This window comes from Stegodyphus dumicola, chromosome 1 (genome assembly GCF_044657685.1).
Source record: "Stegodyphus dumicola isolate Sdum_Otavi_A_Nest chromosome 1, ASM4465768v1".
NCBI classification, from domain to species: Eukaryota; Metazoa; Arthropoda; class Arachnida; order Araneae; family Eresidae; genus Stegodyphus; species Stegodyphus dumicola.
The window spans coordinates 23,582,399-23,602,864 of record NC_140768.1 but is presented as its reverse complement, the minus strand read 5'-3'; the positions used below and the strand labels follow the sequence as shown (position 1 = coordinate 23,602,864).

General features: G+C 31.3%; 2 protein-coding genes across 5 annotated transcripts in view; one reads left to right on the top strand and one right to left on the bottom strand.

Annotated features, from left to right (window-relative positions):
- Positions 1-6,170, bottom strand: part of mRRF1 (mitochondrial ribosome recycling factor 1) — a 33,839-nt gene extending 27,669 nt beyond the window's left edge. The window contains exons 1-2 of the mRNA XM_085813680.1: positions 5,967-6,170; positions 5,219-5,439 (exon numbers count right to left, since the gene is read on the bottom strand). Coding sequence (XP_085669806.1) covers positions 5,219-5,439; positions 5,967-6,025 — 280 coding nt within the window. The 5' untranslated portion in view covers positions 6,026-6,170. The remainder of the gene's footprint in view (positions 1-5,218; positions 5,440-5,966) is intronic.
- A 243-nt stretch (positions 6,171-6,413) lies between these two features.
- The window catches only part of LOC118197440 (structural maintenance of chromosomes protein 6-like), a 144,280-nt gene continuing 130,227 nt past the window's right edge, over positions 6,414-20,466 (top strand). For 2 of the 4 annotated variants that reach the window (XM_035368956.2, XM_035368954.2), the window contains exons 1-2: positions 6,414-6,542; positions 19,749-19,832. In XM_035368956.2, the coding sequence (XP_035224847.2) occupies positions 19,764-19,832 (69 nt within the window). In that variant the 5' untranslated portion in view covers positions 6,414-6,542; positions 19,749-19,763. Of the gene's footprint in view, positions 6,543-12,183; positions 12,407-19,748; positions 19,833-20,466 lie in introns of those variants that run through there. The other 2 variants (XM_035368955.2, XM_085813666.1) reach the window with 2 other exon arrangements.

Genomic DNA, 20,466 nt, shown 5'->3' with positions numbered 1-20,466 from the left:
AAATTATTGGTCGCCGCCATTTTAGCAAGGTTGTCCACTCTTTCTGTTCCGACAATTCTACTGTGTGCTTTTACCCAGTGTAATTTAACAATATGTTTTCTTTCAGCCTTTTTAAACAAGACTTTTATTTCATTAATTAGTCAATTTTTATGATATGGTTGGGGGAGTGCCTGAAGCGCAGATAGGGCATCCGTATCAGTAGTGGGCGTAGCCTGACCTGCCTAACCAAACAAGTTGGTCTATATTTATAAAATATCGAACTGTTAATTTTTTATTAATTCAATTCAAAGCCTGTTCACAGCCCAATGCAAATGTGTATGGTTCAGCTTGATAAACCGAATTCATTGGTTTAAGTTTTATTCTCACATTGTCTATTTTCACTCGATGGAAATAAATTACCACAGCACTACCCACTCCTCCATCAATTCCAGAACAATCTGGTAAAAACCTCTATTTTGCCACCAGAAGGAAACTCAAGATCATAAAATAATACAAATTGTCACAGTCCAATTATATTACAAATTGTCACAGCCCAATTGTATTGGGATTGGGTAAATAATATCCTCATTCTCATGTTGAAAGGCTTTACTTGTGAGTACTTTTTGTCCAATTTCAGTATATATAATAATTTATTAGCTAATAAAAATTTCTTGTAGTAAAATTTGTATAGAATCGAGAGGTGCAAAACACCCGCAAGGACGCAGGCAACTTCATTTAAAACAGTTCTGAAAGCTCTCGTAATGGCAAGCATCCAGCCTCTCTGCAAGGTGTCCAATTTCATTCTAATCCTAAGTGCTTTCTCTGCCTGGTAAGCCCAAGCTCCGACTCCATAAAATATTTTGGGGATGATCACATTTCTAAATATCTCTCTCAGGTGGAACTCTTTCTATTCAAAGTATCAGCACTAAAATTATGCTTATAACATTTTAAAATGTTATTTGTGATTCTATGTATATGCTTAAAGTGTTCTGGAAAACTCATATCAATAATAATTCCTAGATATTTCATACGATTGTTTCATATGATACTTAAATTTCAATTGTGGAGATGTAGTTTTTTCCCCACCCCAAAGGAAAAAAAGTCCACAAGTTTTTTCATTATTAAAATATATTTTCTCTCTGTCAATCCATTCTTTCAAATCATTTTCTACTTTTTAAAATACTTTCTCCATTTTTCCAAAGGAGTCTCCCTCCACCATAACCAATATATCGTCGGCATAACAGACAATCTCACAATTCAAAATATTGACTTTCTATAGTAAGTCATTAACAATGTGGCCCCAGAACAGAGGAGTTCTGCAAGAGCCTTGGGGCCCTCCTTTGTAAATGTCAAAAACCAGGTTCAGATTATTAGATGGGCCCTTAAAAACCATCTTTCGACTTTTAAAGTAACTTTTTATAATTTCATACATATTCTTAGTAATTCCAATATTCTTCAAGTGTTGCATCAGGTAGAGCCACCTTACATTATCGAAGGCAACCCTGGCGTCAAATGAAACCAGAGTCACATGCTTAGGCTTTCTTTTCTCTCTAATGCCAGATATGATTCTATAAAGAGCATATTCGGTTGACATTCCCTTTCTAAAACCAAATTGCCTTTCAGAAATAATATTATTATTATTTAAAATCAAATTATATATATGTTAATTCCTCTTTTTATTTTGCTAATAATTTTTAAGGTTTTAATGTGTCTTTGGTATTGTTTGATTAGTTATTTTCAGCATCTATTTGCAGAGAGCATGTAAAATTTGTTTACACAATCTGAAAGAATTTAATTATTATCAATTCTGAATAAAAATAATGTAAAAAATTTCATAAATTCATTTAATTCATTTTTATTATTATTATTTCTTAAAAAAGATCTGAAGTTTCTTCGAAAAACTATCATAATCTACGGCATTTTGTGCCAAATGAATTCAAGAAAAATCTATTCAGGGAAAAACATTTTGAAATATGACATTTTAGAAACCAGAAAGCTGATACCCACTTGTACTTTTGTAATACGAAAAACATTAAAAAAGTTATGTTTTTTTAATACTGAGAAATATTTACTATTTGCATTTATGAGAATATCATAGGAGAAATCAAACTAAAAGAAGAAATTAATACTGCACAGGCTTCAGAATTGCTAGTTTACTTTTGAGCTGGCAATAATTATATGTTAGTTACTAATGGTCAGTTAACATGGTTCTATTTATCATAATCTAAGTCTTTGAATTGCAACTAAAATAAAAATAAAAGAAGAAAAATCTATAGGTATATATTATGATATATGGGTTTTTCAGATTTTTCACTGCTGGTCAACGTATTCAAACTGCTAGTCATTAAACTTGCATTTATGCTTTACAATTTTAATAATCCTAAACAGGAAAAGTCAACTCTGCTTATCAAATCTCTTCTTAAACTCAAGTTCTACGAATACTGGAAATAATTTTGATGAATTCCACCCATATGATTTTCTTTGCTTACTGAAAACAATCCACATCCTTTCCAGTATTTAAACAAATAAATAGATAAAAATGCTTAAATTATTACTTTTTAACATGAAATTAACTATTTTCCAATAAACAAACATTGTGTGATTAATTTCATGAAACTGTATTGCATAATTTATACAGATTTTTTTGATACAATTCATATAACTTTATTATGATACTATTTAAAAAAATCCAGAAATAAAATTCTACACTGATACATTTTGAAATAGATCATTTACAGTATAAAATCCAAAATCTAGAATGATCTAAAATCCAGGCCTTTGGATCACCAGTAGCCTCTTTTTTAATTTTTAGAATTTTTTTTTTTTTTTTTTTTTTTAATGTTTTAAACTTGCATTTTTCATACCTCTTCATAATAAAACATGTGCACAGTCCAGGGCTTAATTTCTAAAATTAGAAGTGCTGGAGCCCTATGGAAGACCGTCAGGAAAGAGGAACAAAAGTAAATAAATGAATAAAATGATTATTAAAATAATTAAATAGTTAATGATTATCAAATTAATTAACAATTTATATTTATTAATTATTATTTAACTGATAACTTTATTTAATTCATAATTAATTTATTAAAATAATTAAGTTTAAATAAAATGCAAAGAGCGATAAAAGATTTTTAATATAATTTTATTGTTAAAAATAAAATTTTCAAGATGAAATTTCTACTGAAATTGTTGTTCAGTTACATAAAAGAAGTGCCGAAGCCTTCTCATTTTAAGGCTTCGGTGCACTCCGACTAGAGTTAGAATTTATCCCCAAAACTAAGAAGTACCAGACCTGGCCTCAAGCACAATGTAAGCTCTGGCATAGTCCCATTTCTTACTTGCACTTTGACATTGATGCTAACCTGATGAATCATTTATTATTTTTGCTTTAATCACCATATGACAATCAACACACTGCAGCTTGAGAAATGAATTATGCAGTGATGGCTAAGCAATTTTTTAAAATCATATATACACATGTATATATATATTAAAAAAAATTATAACTGATCTAATTATTTCTCCTTTTCTTGCTGCTATTTATGCCCCCCCTACCCCCCCCAAAAGAAAAGCATGAGCAACATCCTATTCAAAAGTAACATATCTTGGGATTTTTGCTATTATTTAGGTCACACAGAAAAATGCTACCCCCCAAACCGAAAGTCCATTCGTGGCTAATATCAGTAAAATTTTAATTTATGGCTTATCTTTCGAATATGATAACAGGTAGTTTGGCGACATTTTGGAGGCGATAAAGGTTACTACCTAGGACTTTGGGAATAATGTGAGAAGTACTCAGTTCCGATTACGCATTATTTTGTGTGAGGGAAATGAGAGATCATGAGACATGTCATGTGACATTAATGGACGAATTACAGTTCTTTAATCGGAAAAGGGGGGGGAATTTGGAAAACTGTAGTACTATATTATTTTGTATTAAGCTTCATAGTGTGTTGTGTGAAATAGTGGAAGTGTGCGTGCTACGTAATAAAGATTCTGAAGATTAGGTAAGTTAGTATTTTTAATCATTTGAGAATATTATTTTTATGCATTGTTCTAAATGTAAGGAGTAAATAAATTAATATGGTATTATTGGAAAATTGTTATTAGCAAAGATTTAGTTTACAGTAATTAGAATTGTAAGTTAATTTTTATTAATTTAATGTATGTGCTTATTTATATTTTAAGTAGTGTTTTTTAATTTAATGATCGTGATTTTGAGAGTTATATGTTTGTAGTATTTTGGAATACGTTTGAGTAGAAGTAAATTTGCATGGAAATAATTTAAATATTTGACACTAAGTATTTGTAACCATTTTTAATGTTTTGTTATGAATTCGTTGGTGAGGTTTATAATAGATAATTTAGAGGTAAAAGTTTTTGGATATTTTATTTATATTATACATGGAAATGTTCATCTTTGGATAGGGTATATAATTTTTCGCGATCAGGTAATTTCATATATGTGCTTTTTACCGAGTTTAAAGATTCACAAAATTTTCCTGCATTTTCGTGCAAATTTTTGTAATTTATGAGAAAATAGCAGTTTAGATGGATAAAGTCAAGAGTGTGCGCAATGACATTTTTGTGCAATTCTGGGATTTTTTTTAAGTAAAAATAAGTCAACGTGTACATGGTTACTGTGTATGTGCGATTTTGAAAAACACGGCAAGGAGTTTTCGATTCTGCACTTTTTCCCAATTTTGCAGTTAATATTTGTCATGATTAAACAGTTTTGTTCCATAAAATTTCTAGCATAAGTGTAATTCGGCTAGTAGATTGTTGGAAAAAGTGTTGAGTAAATAAAAAGAAAAGAAACATGTCTTTATTCCGTGAAGACAAAATGAGGGCGAGAAAAAAAACAGAGGGTTGCTGTAGCAGAGTTGGTCACCAAATTTTCGCCAAGTTACCATAATCCCAAGATCAACCTAATTTATATAATATATTGTTATTGGTCATAGTGTGACTTCCTAGTCAGCATGTCATTGAGAATGACATACTGGAATCTTAGTTGGGAAAACACTACTTTTTTGGTACACACATTTGCTTTTCCTTGAGTATTATATTTTCCAGTCCTAAGCTTTACAAAAGAAAATTATTTTCTGTTCTGTTATCCAGAGGTCTGGATATTGGATGCATGGGTTTCAAGCTTATTGTAGTGCATTTAATAAATAAATAAATGAATAAATAAAAAACCTGAAAGGGTTATAAGAATGTAGATTAAGATATTAAAACTAACTTTTCAACAATTTCCCTTGTGCTCGTTTTGCATAATTGCGTACTTGAATATTAACATCTCCGCAGTGTGATGAATGATCTTTATAAGTAATATTCCTAATTGTTGAATCTAACTTTGCTGTGCAATAATACAATTTATTTGAATAAAAAGGCCGTCTACAAGCTTTTCCAAATGTCAGAATAAAGCTTCTACAAAATCTCAGCTTAAAAAATTGCTCCATTCTGAAAAAAATTAAAAAAGAGAGATATATATATATATATAAATAAAAGCATAAACAATACTTCTTTTAGATTATATGCACACTACATGAAATCAGCAAAAATTTCAATGGCAAATAGAGAAGGCTACAATTACAGTAACTTGTTTTGATGCTATACAATTTTAATAATGCTACAATCTTTGCAAAAATGTTACTCTGAAAAATACGAAAGACATCTTCAGATGCATTATTTCCTCCTCTAAGAAAGATGCGAAACATATTATTTTGACTATAAAAATTTGTTTCAAACAAATAATCTACATAAGACTATTTTATACATAAATTAATAGTAAAATATTTTAACAGAAAGAATGGGTATACACAACATACACCTTTTACTTTAAAATCTGATTTATATTCTTATAAATATTATTTACATTACATGCAACTTGTAAATTAAGAAAAGTTTGTTTACAAAAAAATAGACCATTTTTTGATATTAATAATGATATTAATATTATATTTTTTGATATTAATATTTTAACTCACCTCCGATAATAATAAGAACTAAAAATACACGATTCTAAGTAAATAAATTGTATTTTCATAAAATTTTAGTAGAAATTAGAAATGTTTCAAAATAATTATAAATATCGAAATTCCAAGCAATGTAGATTATTTTTGTTTTTTGCGTTGGATCATTTTTTTAAATATTGACACACATTAGACAGACAGACAAAGGTGTCTTGTTTTGCACCCGCTAAGTCTTTCTGCACAGAAAAATCAAGTTTAGGTGCGAAAATTTCCTGGTTTCATAGGAGAGTATGGGTTGCCTTCTCGATTATGTCATATAAATATGAATTTTTTTTATTAATTTTGAGAATTTATTTGATTAGTCAGAAGAAACTTTTTTTTAACACAAAGAAAAAACTTTTGCACTTATCTTTTCAACTCATAGTTGTATCACTTTTCGACCAACTGGCAAAAAGACGCGAAATCCACAAATGTTTAATATATTTGCAGTGAGAATCAATACATACTGTTGTATTGAGAATGTAGAACTCGTTGCATTGGTAGTGTAATTAGTTCATTATACTTCTATTTTTGTTGCTGTGTCTTATATAGGTAAGTAATAAGTTTAATTTGAAAGGTAATTTTTTTTTGAACTCATGTTTCATTTTAATCAGTAATCTAAGACAGTAGTCTCAAACTCTTCGAGTGGCAGGTGGTAGTGCTATTAGTGCATTATGTTTTGATTACTCAGACGTATAAATAATAGGTCAGATTTGAAAGATAGGCTATTTTTTAGGGGAAAGTGCAGAATCACCCACTGTTTGGCGCGTTTTTAAGAATTGCACAAACTCGGTGACCATGTACACATCTACCTATTTTCACTTAAAAAAACATCCCCAAATTGCACAAATATGGCATTGCGCACTCTCTTGACTTTATCCATGTACACATCGACCTATTTTCACTTAAAAAGTCAAAGAAAATTGACAAAAATCCAATTTCTCTTGTAAAAAGCGCCAAACAAATAAGTGGGCGATTGTGCACTTTAACCATTTTTTACTTACGTTTCATTCTAATCCGGGTGTAATCTTAGTGTACAGAACACACGGGACATGGTGATAATATGATGAGCGGTAAACATGTCATTTTGGTGTTGGCGACATTTTTTAAAAACACGCCAAGGCCGTACCGAATACTATAATTTTAACGTAATGTGTAATCAAAAACGGTGGTGTGAAACTCAGATTGCATACGGACTGTATGCATGACGAATACAGCTAGTGGTCCAGATTAGTTGTTAATTTCAAAAACTAACTCAATTTCAAATTTCACTGCCTAAATATTTATCAAAATGTGAACACTTCTGCAAATAACCCGATAAATGTAAACACTGCCAGCAATAGCGATAATAGTTCAAACCTGGTAGTGCAATGGAATCACATGTTTGGAGTTAGCAATTATTCCTCTTATGTTGTTTTTGTTTCTTACATTGCTGTTTATAATTTTGCATGTTTTAGCACCGCACTTGTTGTTTGCCTCTCGGTCTGTAATAAATTCTTCACTTATTTACTGTTATTTTGTCTGATTTCCGTGCTATCTTTTTTGAATTGATTAAACAATGAGTTAATTTCGTTCAATTAAGGAAGTTGTCTGCAGTGATGTGTCTCAGAAAGATCATCGGGTAAAAGTATATTTACGGGTACCCCTTGCTGAAAATTGGCGACTTTTTGGCAGCACATGGATATCGAGTTTATGCACTTCTTTGACTTGTGTAGTGGTTAAAATAACAAAAGAGAGAATTGAACAAACTCGGTATCCATGTACACATCGACCTATTTTCACTTAAAAAACTCAGAATTGCACAAACTTGCATTGTGCACTCCCTTGACCTTATCCATGAACATGTCGACCTATTTTCACTTAAAAAGTCAAAGGAGCAACCAATTCTACAGTAGAGGCAAACAAAAAATACGTAATCTCAATAAACTACATTTTAAATCAAACAATAAAATAACATAAAAAAGGAAAAGAAAAACCTCTTATGCATTTAAGCACTGCACAAAGCAAATATCCACTTACCTTATTTAGACATTCCTTCATCTTCAGTCTGTGGCACACAAAATTCCTTAACAGCATCCAAAAACTTCCTAAAATTATCTGAACTCGAATCCGTATATCGGTGTCACCACATAAATTCAAGAAAATAAGAGTAAAAATGTTATGATTAAATATGTTAAGAATGATATGTTCATTGTTTTTTTTAGTATGAATTTCTGTTGCTATTGTTTTTTTTTGAATTTTTTGTAATTTATTTTGTGGATTTGTGCACAATGCCTAGATTGTGCAATTTGTAGATGTTTTTTCAAGTTTAAACAGAATGCTGTGTATATGGCATTCTTTGAAATTTATTGTTATGTTAATTTATTAAAAGTGAGGTGTGCATGGTTCGTGGATTCCTTCACTGCCTAGATTATGCAATTCATAGATTTTTTTAAGTTAAAACACATCTCTGTATACATGGGTTCTTCTCAAATATTTTTGGTTAGAAACTTTATGTTTTAGCTATCTAAATTTTTTGTTTGTGTTTCAGATTTTTAGCTTAAATTGTGTGTTCAAAACGTGGTTTTTGCATGTGTGAAAACCACATTTTTAGAGTAATTTTGGCTGATCTTTACAATATGGTAACTGGTAGTTTGGCGACATTTTGGAGGCGATAAAGGTTACTACCTGGGACTTTGGTAATAATGTGAGCAGTACTCAGTTCCGATTACGCATTATTTTGTGCGAGGGAAATGAGAGATCATGTGATATGTCATGTGATATTAATGGACGAATTACGGTTCTTTAATCGAAAAAGGGGGGAAATCGGGAAAAAATCTGGAAATTTTGTATTTGCCTTTATTCTGTGTTGTGTGAAACTGTGTTCGTTAATTTTTGGATCCCATGGCCCTAACTAAAGTGAATTCGAAATGGGTATTTAGTGGGATTGAAAGGGGTAATAAGTGTTTCTTTAAGATTGTGCGAGATAGAAGTAAGATGTTTTATTAAGTTATTTATTTTACTTGGTACCTTGGTGTGAACTATAAGTATGATTTTAAAGATCCTGAAATAGAAATAAGAAAAGTTTATCGGACACATAATTAAGATTCTGAAGAAGAATAGGTAAGTTAGTATTTTTAATTATTTGAAGATATTATTTTTATGCATTGTTCTAAATGTAAGGTGGAAGGAAAGTAATTTGCGTAAACGTGCATGGAAATAATTTAAATATTTGACACTAAGTATTTGTAACCATTTGTAATGAAGTAAAGGTATGAATTAGTTAGTGACGTTTGTAATATAATAGATAATGTAGAGGTAAAAGTTTTAGGATATTTTATTTATTTTATACGGGGAAATGTTCATATTTGGAAAGGGTATGTACTTTTTCGCGATCAGGTAATTTCATATATGTTCTTTTTACCGGGTTTAAAGATTCAGAAAATTGTTATGCATTTTCGTGAAATTTTTCTAATTTATGAGAAAAAAGCAGTGTACATGGATATAGAGAAGAGTGTGCGCAATGCCATTTTTGTGCAATTCTGGGATGTTTTTTTAAGTAAAAATAAGTCGACGTGTACATGGTTTAGTGATATTTTAATTAAATGATAGTTATTTTGTGAATTTTATGTTTGTAGGAATTTGGTATACCTTTAAGTTGAAGTAAACCTGCATGGAAATAATTTAAATATTTGACACTAAGTATTTGTAATGCTTGCGGTATGAATTCGTTGGTGACGTGTATAATATAATAGATGATTTAGAGGTAAAAGTTTTTGGATATTTTATTTATTTTATATGTGGAAATGTTCATATTTGGAAAAGGTATGTACTTTTTCGCGATCAGGTAATTTCATATATGTTCTTTTTACCGGGTTTAAAGATTCAGAAAATTGTCATGTATTTTTGTGAAATTTTTCTAATTTATGAGAAAAAAGCAGTGTACATGGATATAGTGAAGAGTGTGCGCAATGCCATTTTTGTGCAATTCTGGGATGTTTTTTTAAGTAAAAGTAAGTCGACGTGTACATGGTTTAGTGATATTTTAATTAAATGATAGTTATTTTGTGAATTTTATGTTTGTAGGAATTTGGTATACCTTTAAGTTGAAGTAAACCTGCATGGAAATAATTTAAATATTTGACACTAAGTATTTGTAATGCTTGTGGTATGAATTCGTTGGTGACGTGTATAATATAATAGATGATTTAGAGGTAAAAGTTTTTGGATATTTTATTTATTTTATATGTGGAAATGTTCATATTTGGAAAGGGTATAAACTTTTTTGCAATCAGGTAATTTCATATGTGTTCTGTTTACCGGGTTTAAAGATTCAGAAAATTGTCATGTATTTTCGTGAAATTTTTGTAATTTATGAGAAAAAAGCAGTGTACATGGATATAGTGAAGAGTGTGCGCAATGCCATTTTTGTGTAATTCTGGGATTTTTTTTAAGTAAAAATAAGTTGGCGTGTACATGGTTTATGTGTATGTGTTATTTTGAAAAACGCGTAAGGAGTATGGTATTGAGCACTTTTTCCCAATTTTGTAGTGAATATTTGTCATGATTAAGCAGTTTTGTTAGATAAAATTTCTAGCATAAGTGTAATTCGGCTAGTAGATTGTTGGAAAAAGTTTTCAGTAGATAAAAAGAAAAGAAACATGTCTTTACTTCGTGAAGACAAAATGGCGTCGGGAAAAAAAAAATAGAGGGTTGCTGTAGGAGAGTTGGTCGGCAAATTTTCGCGAAAAAAACGCCAAGTTACCATAATGTAAAGATCAACCGTAATTTTAGACTTAAAGTTCGAAATGTAGACAAAAAATGATTAATCTTTGGATTATGGTAACTTGGTGATTTTTTGGCGAAAATTTGGCGACCAACCCTGCTACAGCAACCTGCTAGTTTTTGTTTGGACACCATTTTGTTTTCACGAAGTAAAGGCATTTTTTTTTTTTTAACTGAACATTTTTTTTCCAACAATCTGCTAGCCGAATTACGTGTGCTAGAACTTTTATGGAACAAAAGTGCTTAATCATGATGAAGATTAGGTGCGAAATTGGGAGAAAGTGCAGAATCGCAAACTGCTTGCTGCGTTTTTAAGAATTGCACATACACAGTATGCATGTACACATCGACCTATTTTAACTTAAAAAAACATCCCAGAATTGCATACGTCCAAAGGGGCTTTTTTTTTAACATCTTGTGTGTTACCTTTATTTATTAAATATCATGTTCTTTGCACTTAAACCATAAAATTCAGTTCAACAGCAATGTCACAAAATAATTTCAAAATTAGCATATCTTTAGAATTTTCGATACACAGTTCTGTGCTCTGGAGATAAAAAGGTTTCCCCCCCTGTAGAGTGTTGCTGTTGCTCGTTTTTAAATCGTTGAGTTTTTTAATCAAAAATTTGTAAAAGTTTTGCAAAATATGAAATTGATAATAAAACAAATTTCAAATTTGGCCTTTCAGATGCCCATATTCGCAGTAGGATTACGTCATTGAAAATTGAGTGGCTCTAGGTACCATTGTTTTATCACAGTGCAAGAAACATGCATGCATTTATGCAGATTCTTCATTATTTACTTTCGTCAAATATATTACAGGATTATAGTATTTGGTGGCAATGGTTTGAAAAGTGATATGCTGTTTGTAGGATTCTGATGCAAAGCAAAAGCAATAGTCTTTCAGGTTCACCTTTGGAATAATAAGTAAAATAAAATAAAATAGAACGTAACATAAAATCTGTTATGCTCAAAGAGGCCTTTTTTTCCAAGCGTTTTGTGTACAAACAAAAGTCATTAATACGGACTCGTCGGGACTTCGGCGATTCCAGATTATCAATTTTTCCGGATTATAGATCATCAGTTTAAATCTGGTAAGATGGCATGCAGAAATTGTAAAATTAAAAATATGAAACCGTAGTCAGGGTTGCCACGCTACCTGTCAGGGAATTCGAAAATTGACCAAAAAATTCAGGGAATTTAAGTATTTTTGTCAAAATCTGGAAAAGTCAGGGAATTTCATACAATATTCCCGCCAAAAAAAGCGATTTTTGCGCCGACGTCGGAAGAGATAACTTTTTTGGCGAATTGCCTATCACGTGAGTGTCTGCTGGCATAGAGCCAATTTTCGCAGCTCCAATTTGATTGCCTTTTAGAAAGGCAAAGCAAGTTTCCCGCAACTTTTGGTTTCCAGTATTCTTGAGAATCGCATGTGCAGTGCATGAACTAAAGAAAGTACCTGTTCTCGTATAAAACAAAATGGGTTTAATCTTAGTATACGGTACCATGGAGGTTAGAATCAAAGAATATGTATTGTAAAGAAGGAAAACCTCTCTGCAACAGACGTGGCTCCGTTCCATCATAGAGGGAAACAGCTGTGCATGCGTGATATATCTGCCGCCAAAGCTGGAAAACGGTGTCGAAGTTCGAAGGTCACGTTATCAAGAGTTCATTAAATGAATATCCTTTAAAATTTCTTTAACCACTTGCGCTAAAAAGACGTGCCACGCACGTCGAGATGTTTTTGTCTCAAACTGCGAGCGATGTGAACACCACGTCGATAAGCATTTATCGCAAAAATGAAAATAACATGGTGCACACGTCGCCTAACAACGAGATTGTTTATTTCTCGAGTTACAGCTCTGGATTGCACTCGCAGATGCGGAGCGGCGTAAATGAGACACTTTACCACTTGCTATATTGTAGCGCACGGCACCGCAACCGTGAAGTTTAGTCTTAGCGCAAGTAGTTAAACTCTAAATTAAAAGAAAATATTTTTTAGTGCAAGTAAATTAATTCATAGGTTAGTAATTTTCAGGGGGGGGGGAACTACGAAAATCCGTTTTTAAAATTATTGCGAAAAATCCAAGAAGAAACGTCCTTTGATAAAACGTTTCTTCTTGGATTTTTCGCAATAATTTAAAAACGGATTTTCGTAGCTTTCTTTTTGTCAAAGAACGTTTCTTCTTAACACGTTTCTCAATTTCCGGTACACATCGCGGAGAGGGAAATTCTGGCCGCCAGGTTCCGTCGCCAAATCCCTTGGCAAATTTTCCCTCCGCATTCTAGCGGCGTAATAGCATTTTACTTGTATGGAAAATTTTCTTCTTTACGTAGACCAAAGAATTTGAGATTCTTTGCATAGACGTTTTTTGGTTAAAATAATCTCCATGTATGGATTTGGCGACATGATGATGCGCAGTAAACGGGTCATTTTGGTCTTGGCTACAATTTTCAAAATTGTGCCAAAGCCTTACGGTATACTACAATTTTACCGCAAAATCTTTTTAAACTTTTCTTTTTAATAAACACCTTGCCATTTTGCAGTAAAATAAAAAATAGTAATCTGTCATCTAGGCTAACCATGTAATATAACTATATTCGCTAAAATATCGTTGATTATTCTAATTCAATTTTTAAGTAATTATCTTTATTTTTATGTTATTCGTATAATTTAATGATGCTTCTTCCCTCTAAATTTATTACTTATTAGTAAATAATATTTCTAAATTTCAGGAAATTTTCTCTGGCATAATCTTGAAATTAATTCTAGCAGTATGATGACATACCATCACGAAATTTAATGCACATATTTTTTTCTTATGTATGCTGCGAACTAAATATAAAATACCTCAATTTATTAAAATAGATTTCTTTGTTTCGTTTAGCTGCAGAATGTCTGGAAAAAAAGCCTTATTTTATTCCAGATTGGGAAGATTCTAATCTCAATCTTCAATGGAGGAAACAAGAACTATTATAATTATATTTGTGTTTTCAAGTGTTAAGGTGCTTTTTGAGAACATACCTCACACAAATTAAATTTACCTAAAATCTAACCTAACTATTTAGCATTGCGTTGTGATTTATAAGGACCGGATTAGCCTCGTGTTGAACTGGTGATGATCATGAGTAATAATTAAATAAAACATACATTTGTTATTTAATGTATATATCTTAAATTTTATTAAGTTCCTTAAGTGGAAAAGTAAACAAAATTATCAAACAAAGTATACCAAGAATAATTAAGAATAAATGTCCTCTGGGATTTATTGAATAATTAAGTGAATTTGCTACACAATACAAGTAATACCATAATTTACCTCTTAGCGTAGCCAACATACATTACGCGGATAGACTGGAATTTTCTTGAAACACACCTGGAAAACCTGGAAAAGTCAGGGAATTTCATTCTTCTGTTTGAGTGGCAACCCTGCGTAGTTTATGAAATAAAGAACAATTATGATCTAAAGGGTATCAAAATTTACAAAAAAAAAAAAAAAAAAGCTTAATATTTATTTGTTTACTTTATTAAACATTTCTTTCAATGTAAGGTGTTTAAGTTGTTTCGTTTTATGTGATAATACTTTCTCTTTAATTCTATAAACAGACATAATTTCTTGTTCAATTACAAAGTTCCGCTGTTCAAGTCCTTGCTGTGTCGAGAATACCGACTAATTTGTTCGAAATTTTCAATCGAAAATTTCGAACAATCAATCTAATTAATCGAAATTTTTTCGTTTTCAATAACCTCTGTGTCACTTTCTTCACTATCGGAAGCGAATTATAATGACGAGGAATTTGATTTAAATCATATCAAAGACGGAATACATCGAGATGAAATACTACATTTAGTAAGAAATTATATGCCAAATATAATGAAAACATCTGCCCTGAAGATAAGAATAATGCTGACAGATCAACTTCCAATTCATAGCGTGCCGCGGCGTCCCCCCCTACCGCAGAGCATACAGGGCGATAATATTTGGTGGCAACAATTTGAAAAGTGAAACAAAGCTTGTAGTGAATAATTGCAAAATGCCAAAAGGAAATTAATAGCCCATCTGGGAAAATTTCTCCTTTGGGCTTGGGGGGGGGGATAAACCTTCATAATAGTAAGATGAATTCACGGAAATTAATCAGCTAATTTTTAGCCAATTAACTTGCATATTCTTAATATCACACAGTGCACTAAATATTATGCTCAAAATGCTAAATGTGACTTATATATGCTTTAAGTCGTGTTTTATTTCAAAACTTAACTGGATATTGCTAATAGCATTACAGTTTGGCTACAAAAAATGCAATGTCACTAATGTGTTCTATGCAGAAGAAAAGCCATCAGAATATACACAAGCGACAAAAGTAATAGTACTAGTAATAACTGGAGGAAAAATAAATTTAGGAAAAAGGAAAAAAGAAAATAAAATTCAATGTGCTTCCTTTTTAATCTTCTTTTTTAACAAATTTCGTTTGGTTACTTTTCATAATTCAAATGCAGCTAAATATTAAATTTATGGACTAATATTTACCGGGTGGTTATAAAATACGTATCTCTATTTGAAGCTGTCTTTAGCTTGAAGGAGTAATCCATGAAACCGAAATCGGTACACTTACTAAACAAGAAAGGAGAAGAAGAATGCAGTAATTAAAAAAAGAATAGTGCAACAATTGGCGACAGCTGGTGCTTTTGTATTTATAATGTGTAATCCAATAACAAAGAATGAAAACGTAAAACCAGATGGCATACCTAATTTATTGAAAAATGTAACAGATAATGTGATTTCTGCATGGCAGTGCGGATCCGCATGGCAGTGCGGATCAAATTCAGGTTCCGCATAGCCATTGAACTGGAGAACACAATCCAGCCAGTGCATGACGTTCTCAGCTGGGGAATGTAATGAATCAGGAATGATATTTTGCATGTGTTGCGTTATGCAATATTTTAAGTCATTGAGGTTTGCGACACCTTCAGGGTACACATTAGATTTTAAGTACCGTGAAAGCCGAAAATCACGTGGTGTCAGATCAGGGGATCGAGGAGACCACCTCATACAGAAATACCGGCTATTACTCTATCACAGAGATGGGCAAACTACGGCCTGCCGGAAGGTTTTATCTGGCCCGTGTATAGAATTTTAATTTGCCGATCTGAGGCAAATTGAAAGGAAATATATATTATATATCCATCTCCTTTTCTACTTTGTTCCTTTTCTACTTTTTCTACTTTGTTTTCTTTTTTCCTTCCTCTTTTTCAAAGGCCTGGTGATCTTTTTACTTTCTCTATTTTTTTCCCTACAAAACATAAATCGATAGAAATAGGAAGCACAGACAGACTTCAATCAGTAAAGTGTTAAATACGGAAGTTGTGACAGACTGCATATTTTAAGCTCCAGCCAGCGGCTTTTTATTTATTGGGGTGCGAGTTCTAATATTATTGACTGCGTATAGAAATATTGTGCACATATAAGCATCATTGTGAATAGTGGTGAAATTATTAAAAGTATAGCATAGCTAGTGCTTGCTTGAGTTATTCGTAAAATATTTCAACCCTAAAATGGCTGTTAAAAAATTCAGATTGATTCAGAGTGCTGTGCTTTTAATGATGAATGGGCCTGAAAATATCTTATTTTTACAATTGTAAAAGATAAGCCAGTGTGTCTCATCTGCAATGAAGCTGTAGCAGTCTTCAAAGGATATAACATTTCCTGTCATTTCACATCTATGCATAAGATTTCCAATTATGAATATGAAAGAAACAAAATAGTCCGAATGTGAAAGAAAACAAAATGCAGAAAGTCTTTGTAAAAAAAAAATCAGGCCCACAAAATGTTTTCAAAAGGTAAACGGTATCCAAGAAGCAGCTACACATTAAAGTTACGTTCTAGCATACAGTATTGCTAAAAGTAATAAAGCTCTCGGTGATAAACAGTGCATGCTCCAAGTTTGTGATGTTTTGTGCCCAGACAAGAAAAATAATTTTGAGACTAAGTTTATCTCGAAAAATGGCGACTTCTAGAATCAGAGTCATCGGTATAAATTTGGCGTCACAATTAGAGTCAAATATTGGCTTGTTTAAATTTTACTCCAGAGCTAAGGATGAAAGTACCGATATAAATGATACTGCTCAATTAGTATTATTTATAAGAGGTGTTGATGAGAACTTTGAAACTACTGATGAACTGGCTTGCATGCCTTCTTTAACCCTCTCAGCATTACGACCAGAAAATTCCGTACAGAAGGTTGCCTTCCACATTCATTACACATGAAAATTTCTGCTAGCTTTTAATGTATCCAATTTTAGTTTGGATGTATATTGGAAGAAAAGGAATCAAGGTACAAAATGAAAGAGTAATTTTTTAATTAAAATCAAGAAAATATCACTTATTTGTGACATTTTGAGGAACTTTGAAATTTCAGGGCTAAACTCGTAACGCTCAGAGGGTTAAAGGGAACTACAACGAGATGTAATATTTTTCGGGAATTTCAGGAAAGGCTTTGAAAATGCCTATAACAAAAATATGTAATATTATAACCAATGGAGCACCCAATATGACAGGAACAAAACCCGGATTTCTTGGACTCTAGGAATCAACTCTTGGATTTTTTGGAATCAGAATTCGAAGGTTTTAAATGAAATTCTTTGAAAATTTTGTACATATTTAAAAATTTTATTATGTGCTAAAATGGAAATTAATAAAGATTTGTTAAAGTGTGAGTGTAATTTTATCAAGTACATCGGCTTGCTGTTTTGTCGTTGTCGGGCCTACTCATGAGACAAATTTGTTTTTTCAAAACTTTTTCTGAAAAGTCGAGAGATCAACTTATACACGTGTATACATTGTATGTGAAAATGGTGATGTTGGATATTGTTGAAGAAGTGCATGCATGTGATTGCCAGAGTTTTGCTCATTCTGAAAATTTGCCAATGTTTACTAAAGGGGTTGCAATAATACTTAAATACCATTTTCTGTCTGTAAAATTTGGTTCTGAGATTTCATTGAATAAGCATGAATTAGGTTCAGCATAAAAAGTTTTTATTATTTGTACAATGATGTCTATCTGTTTTTGTGATTTTTTTGTCCTCAATAACTCTTTAAATAAGGAAAACAGACATTTCTGTTTCCCTTATTTAAGCTTTCTGCATTCATATAAAGAGTTTGATTAAATTTTAGCCAAAATTGGACAAATAAAACTGGTACATAGCATGAAAGTTGGAGAAGGTGTCGCTAAACTTGCATGAGTAGTTCGGGCCAGCTGGTCTTTGGCATAAACAGATACAAATTATGGATATAGCATATAAAAAATTAATTATCACAGTTTTTCACATTGCATCACCATTGTTTATCCATTTTCAAATAAACTTGCATATCGTATCTTTTTCGATGCCAGGATTCTGTAACTTAGAAAAAATTTTGTATGCTGTCCCATGAAAGGCAGGCTTCAAGTATTAATTAATTTTTTTTTTTTGACTGTGGTCCAGAAAAACAGAACTATTTCCTTCTTTACGAAAATAAAACTAGCTTATCAAGCATTAATTGGGTTTACATTTATGCTCATCCATGTTTGACACCAAATCCCATTGTTTGGTAATAATGTATACATGCTAATAATATAACAAGCTTTGTAATGGTATTACAAAACTTTCATTTACTTAATTTTTTTTCTAAAAATTTGAAATATTTCAATTCTTGAGCTTAACAGTTGCCAGATAGTTGGACTTTCACTATATCAAATTTAACATCTAGTAAAAATTTTTAACTTTAATGTAATTGTGGAATTTGTAGAAGAACATTTCTATTAATACTGAATAAATCTCTTAAACTTTTAATACTTTGGAATTATATATTTCTTTAGAATTTTCAAAACCCTAAAGGTTCTTATAATGCAGTATGAATTAACTGCATGTTTCTTTTAATGCAGTATGAATTATATTTGGTACTCTTCTGTCATTAGAATCGGATTCAGATATGTAAATATGTTTGCATGCATGCATGTATATATACACATACATATGCATACACAAACATATACATCTATACAAACATGCATGTATACATACCACGTTGGTTAGAATTGACTTTAGGGTACCCCTTGTATTATCGTGAAGTTGTTTCATTTATCGCCAAGTTGTTGTTTCGTTTATTGCCGAATTGTTTAATTTATGGTGACCTGAGTAGTTGAATGCTATGGAAACCCTATTATGACATAATCGTTTGCATTATTCCGGGAAATTTTGAATCATGCAATGTTTTGCAAGGGCTTTTGTGGTGTGTGTTGCTTAGGAAGTACATTGCTAATTTCATTGTTTAGGCTGTAGAATGGCTTAATGTAGTAAGATTAATTTGAAGTTTCTGTACGATTTGGAATGAAAGGGAAAAAGAGCATTAATTGATTGGTGTGTAAATGAAGGTTTACTTAGTAGCCATTTTCGGGACACTCTGGAATACGTAGGATATTTTTTACTCTCATTTTTGTGGATTTATGTGTGATGCTGATATATGGATTCTAGTTCAGATAATTCTAGGAAGTTTTTGGATGCTGTTAAGGAATTTTGTCGAGGTAAGTGGATATTTGCTTTGTGTAATGCTTAAATGCATAATCCTTTTTTATGTTATTTTATTGTTTGGTTTAAAATGTAGTTTATTGAGGTTATGTATTTTTTGTTTGCCTCTACTGTAGAATTGGGTGCTCCTTTGACTTTTTAAGTGCAAATATATTGCTGTGTACATGGTCAAACTCAAGGGAGTGCGCAGAGAGTACGAAATGTGAGAATCTGGGAAAGAAACTACCTGTAGCTGATGTTATTTTTCAAGACAGCATTTTGCGCCTCCCCAATTCGTGATCTTTCAATTGCTGTTGCTCACTTTAAAGATGTTTTATTATTGTTGATATAGGAATAAAAAAAAACTTTAAAAAAATAACTGCACTATTATTGGTTTAAGCTTTTGCTAACCTAAAATATATAGCCCTTAAATATTTTCATTTTTTTAAAAGATAGATGGAAATATAATGAAGAAAAAAAGATTTCCTGAGACATTGGAAGTAACATCTGCTGAAAAACGGCTATGTGCATTAAAGGTAATGTTAAATTTTTTTTATCCATATTTATTTTTGAACTTTATGTGCGAAACTGAGGAATTAAAAAACTAATTTTATTTGAAAATAATCATAGCAAAGCCTAAATTTTAAAAAAGAAACTAATATTTTATGTTAAGAACTGAAAATTTATGTATTTAAAAATTTTAAAGCTTTTAATTATTTTTTGTTAGTTTGAAAAACTTATACTGCTATTTATATAAAACTAAACATAGTCCAGGTATTTTTTTTTTAATTGCAGGATTATAAATTAGTGGGTTCTTTTCCATTTCGTCAGCGCAAATCACGCCACGCAGACTGTATTGGTGACAACATACAGTATATACATAAAAAATGTTAACGAATGTTAGTTCTAAGAATTTATTTTGAAGGCATAAACATTTTAATATCGTTTAAAATTTTGTAAAAAACCAATAAATAAAGACAATAAATTTGTAAAAAGACATAAATTTAAAATTTACTATGCTTTCATGGTTTAGCATCCTGATTCGACGGTTCATATCACGTGACCCCGAGTAATCTCATCTCGCGTAAACTATGCTACAAAATCTAATTCTCTCAGTAATTATCTACATTAATTTCAAGTTAAATCTTAATTTGGAATACAAATTTAAAT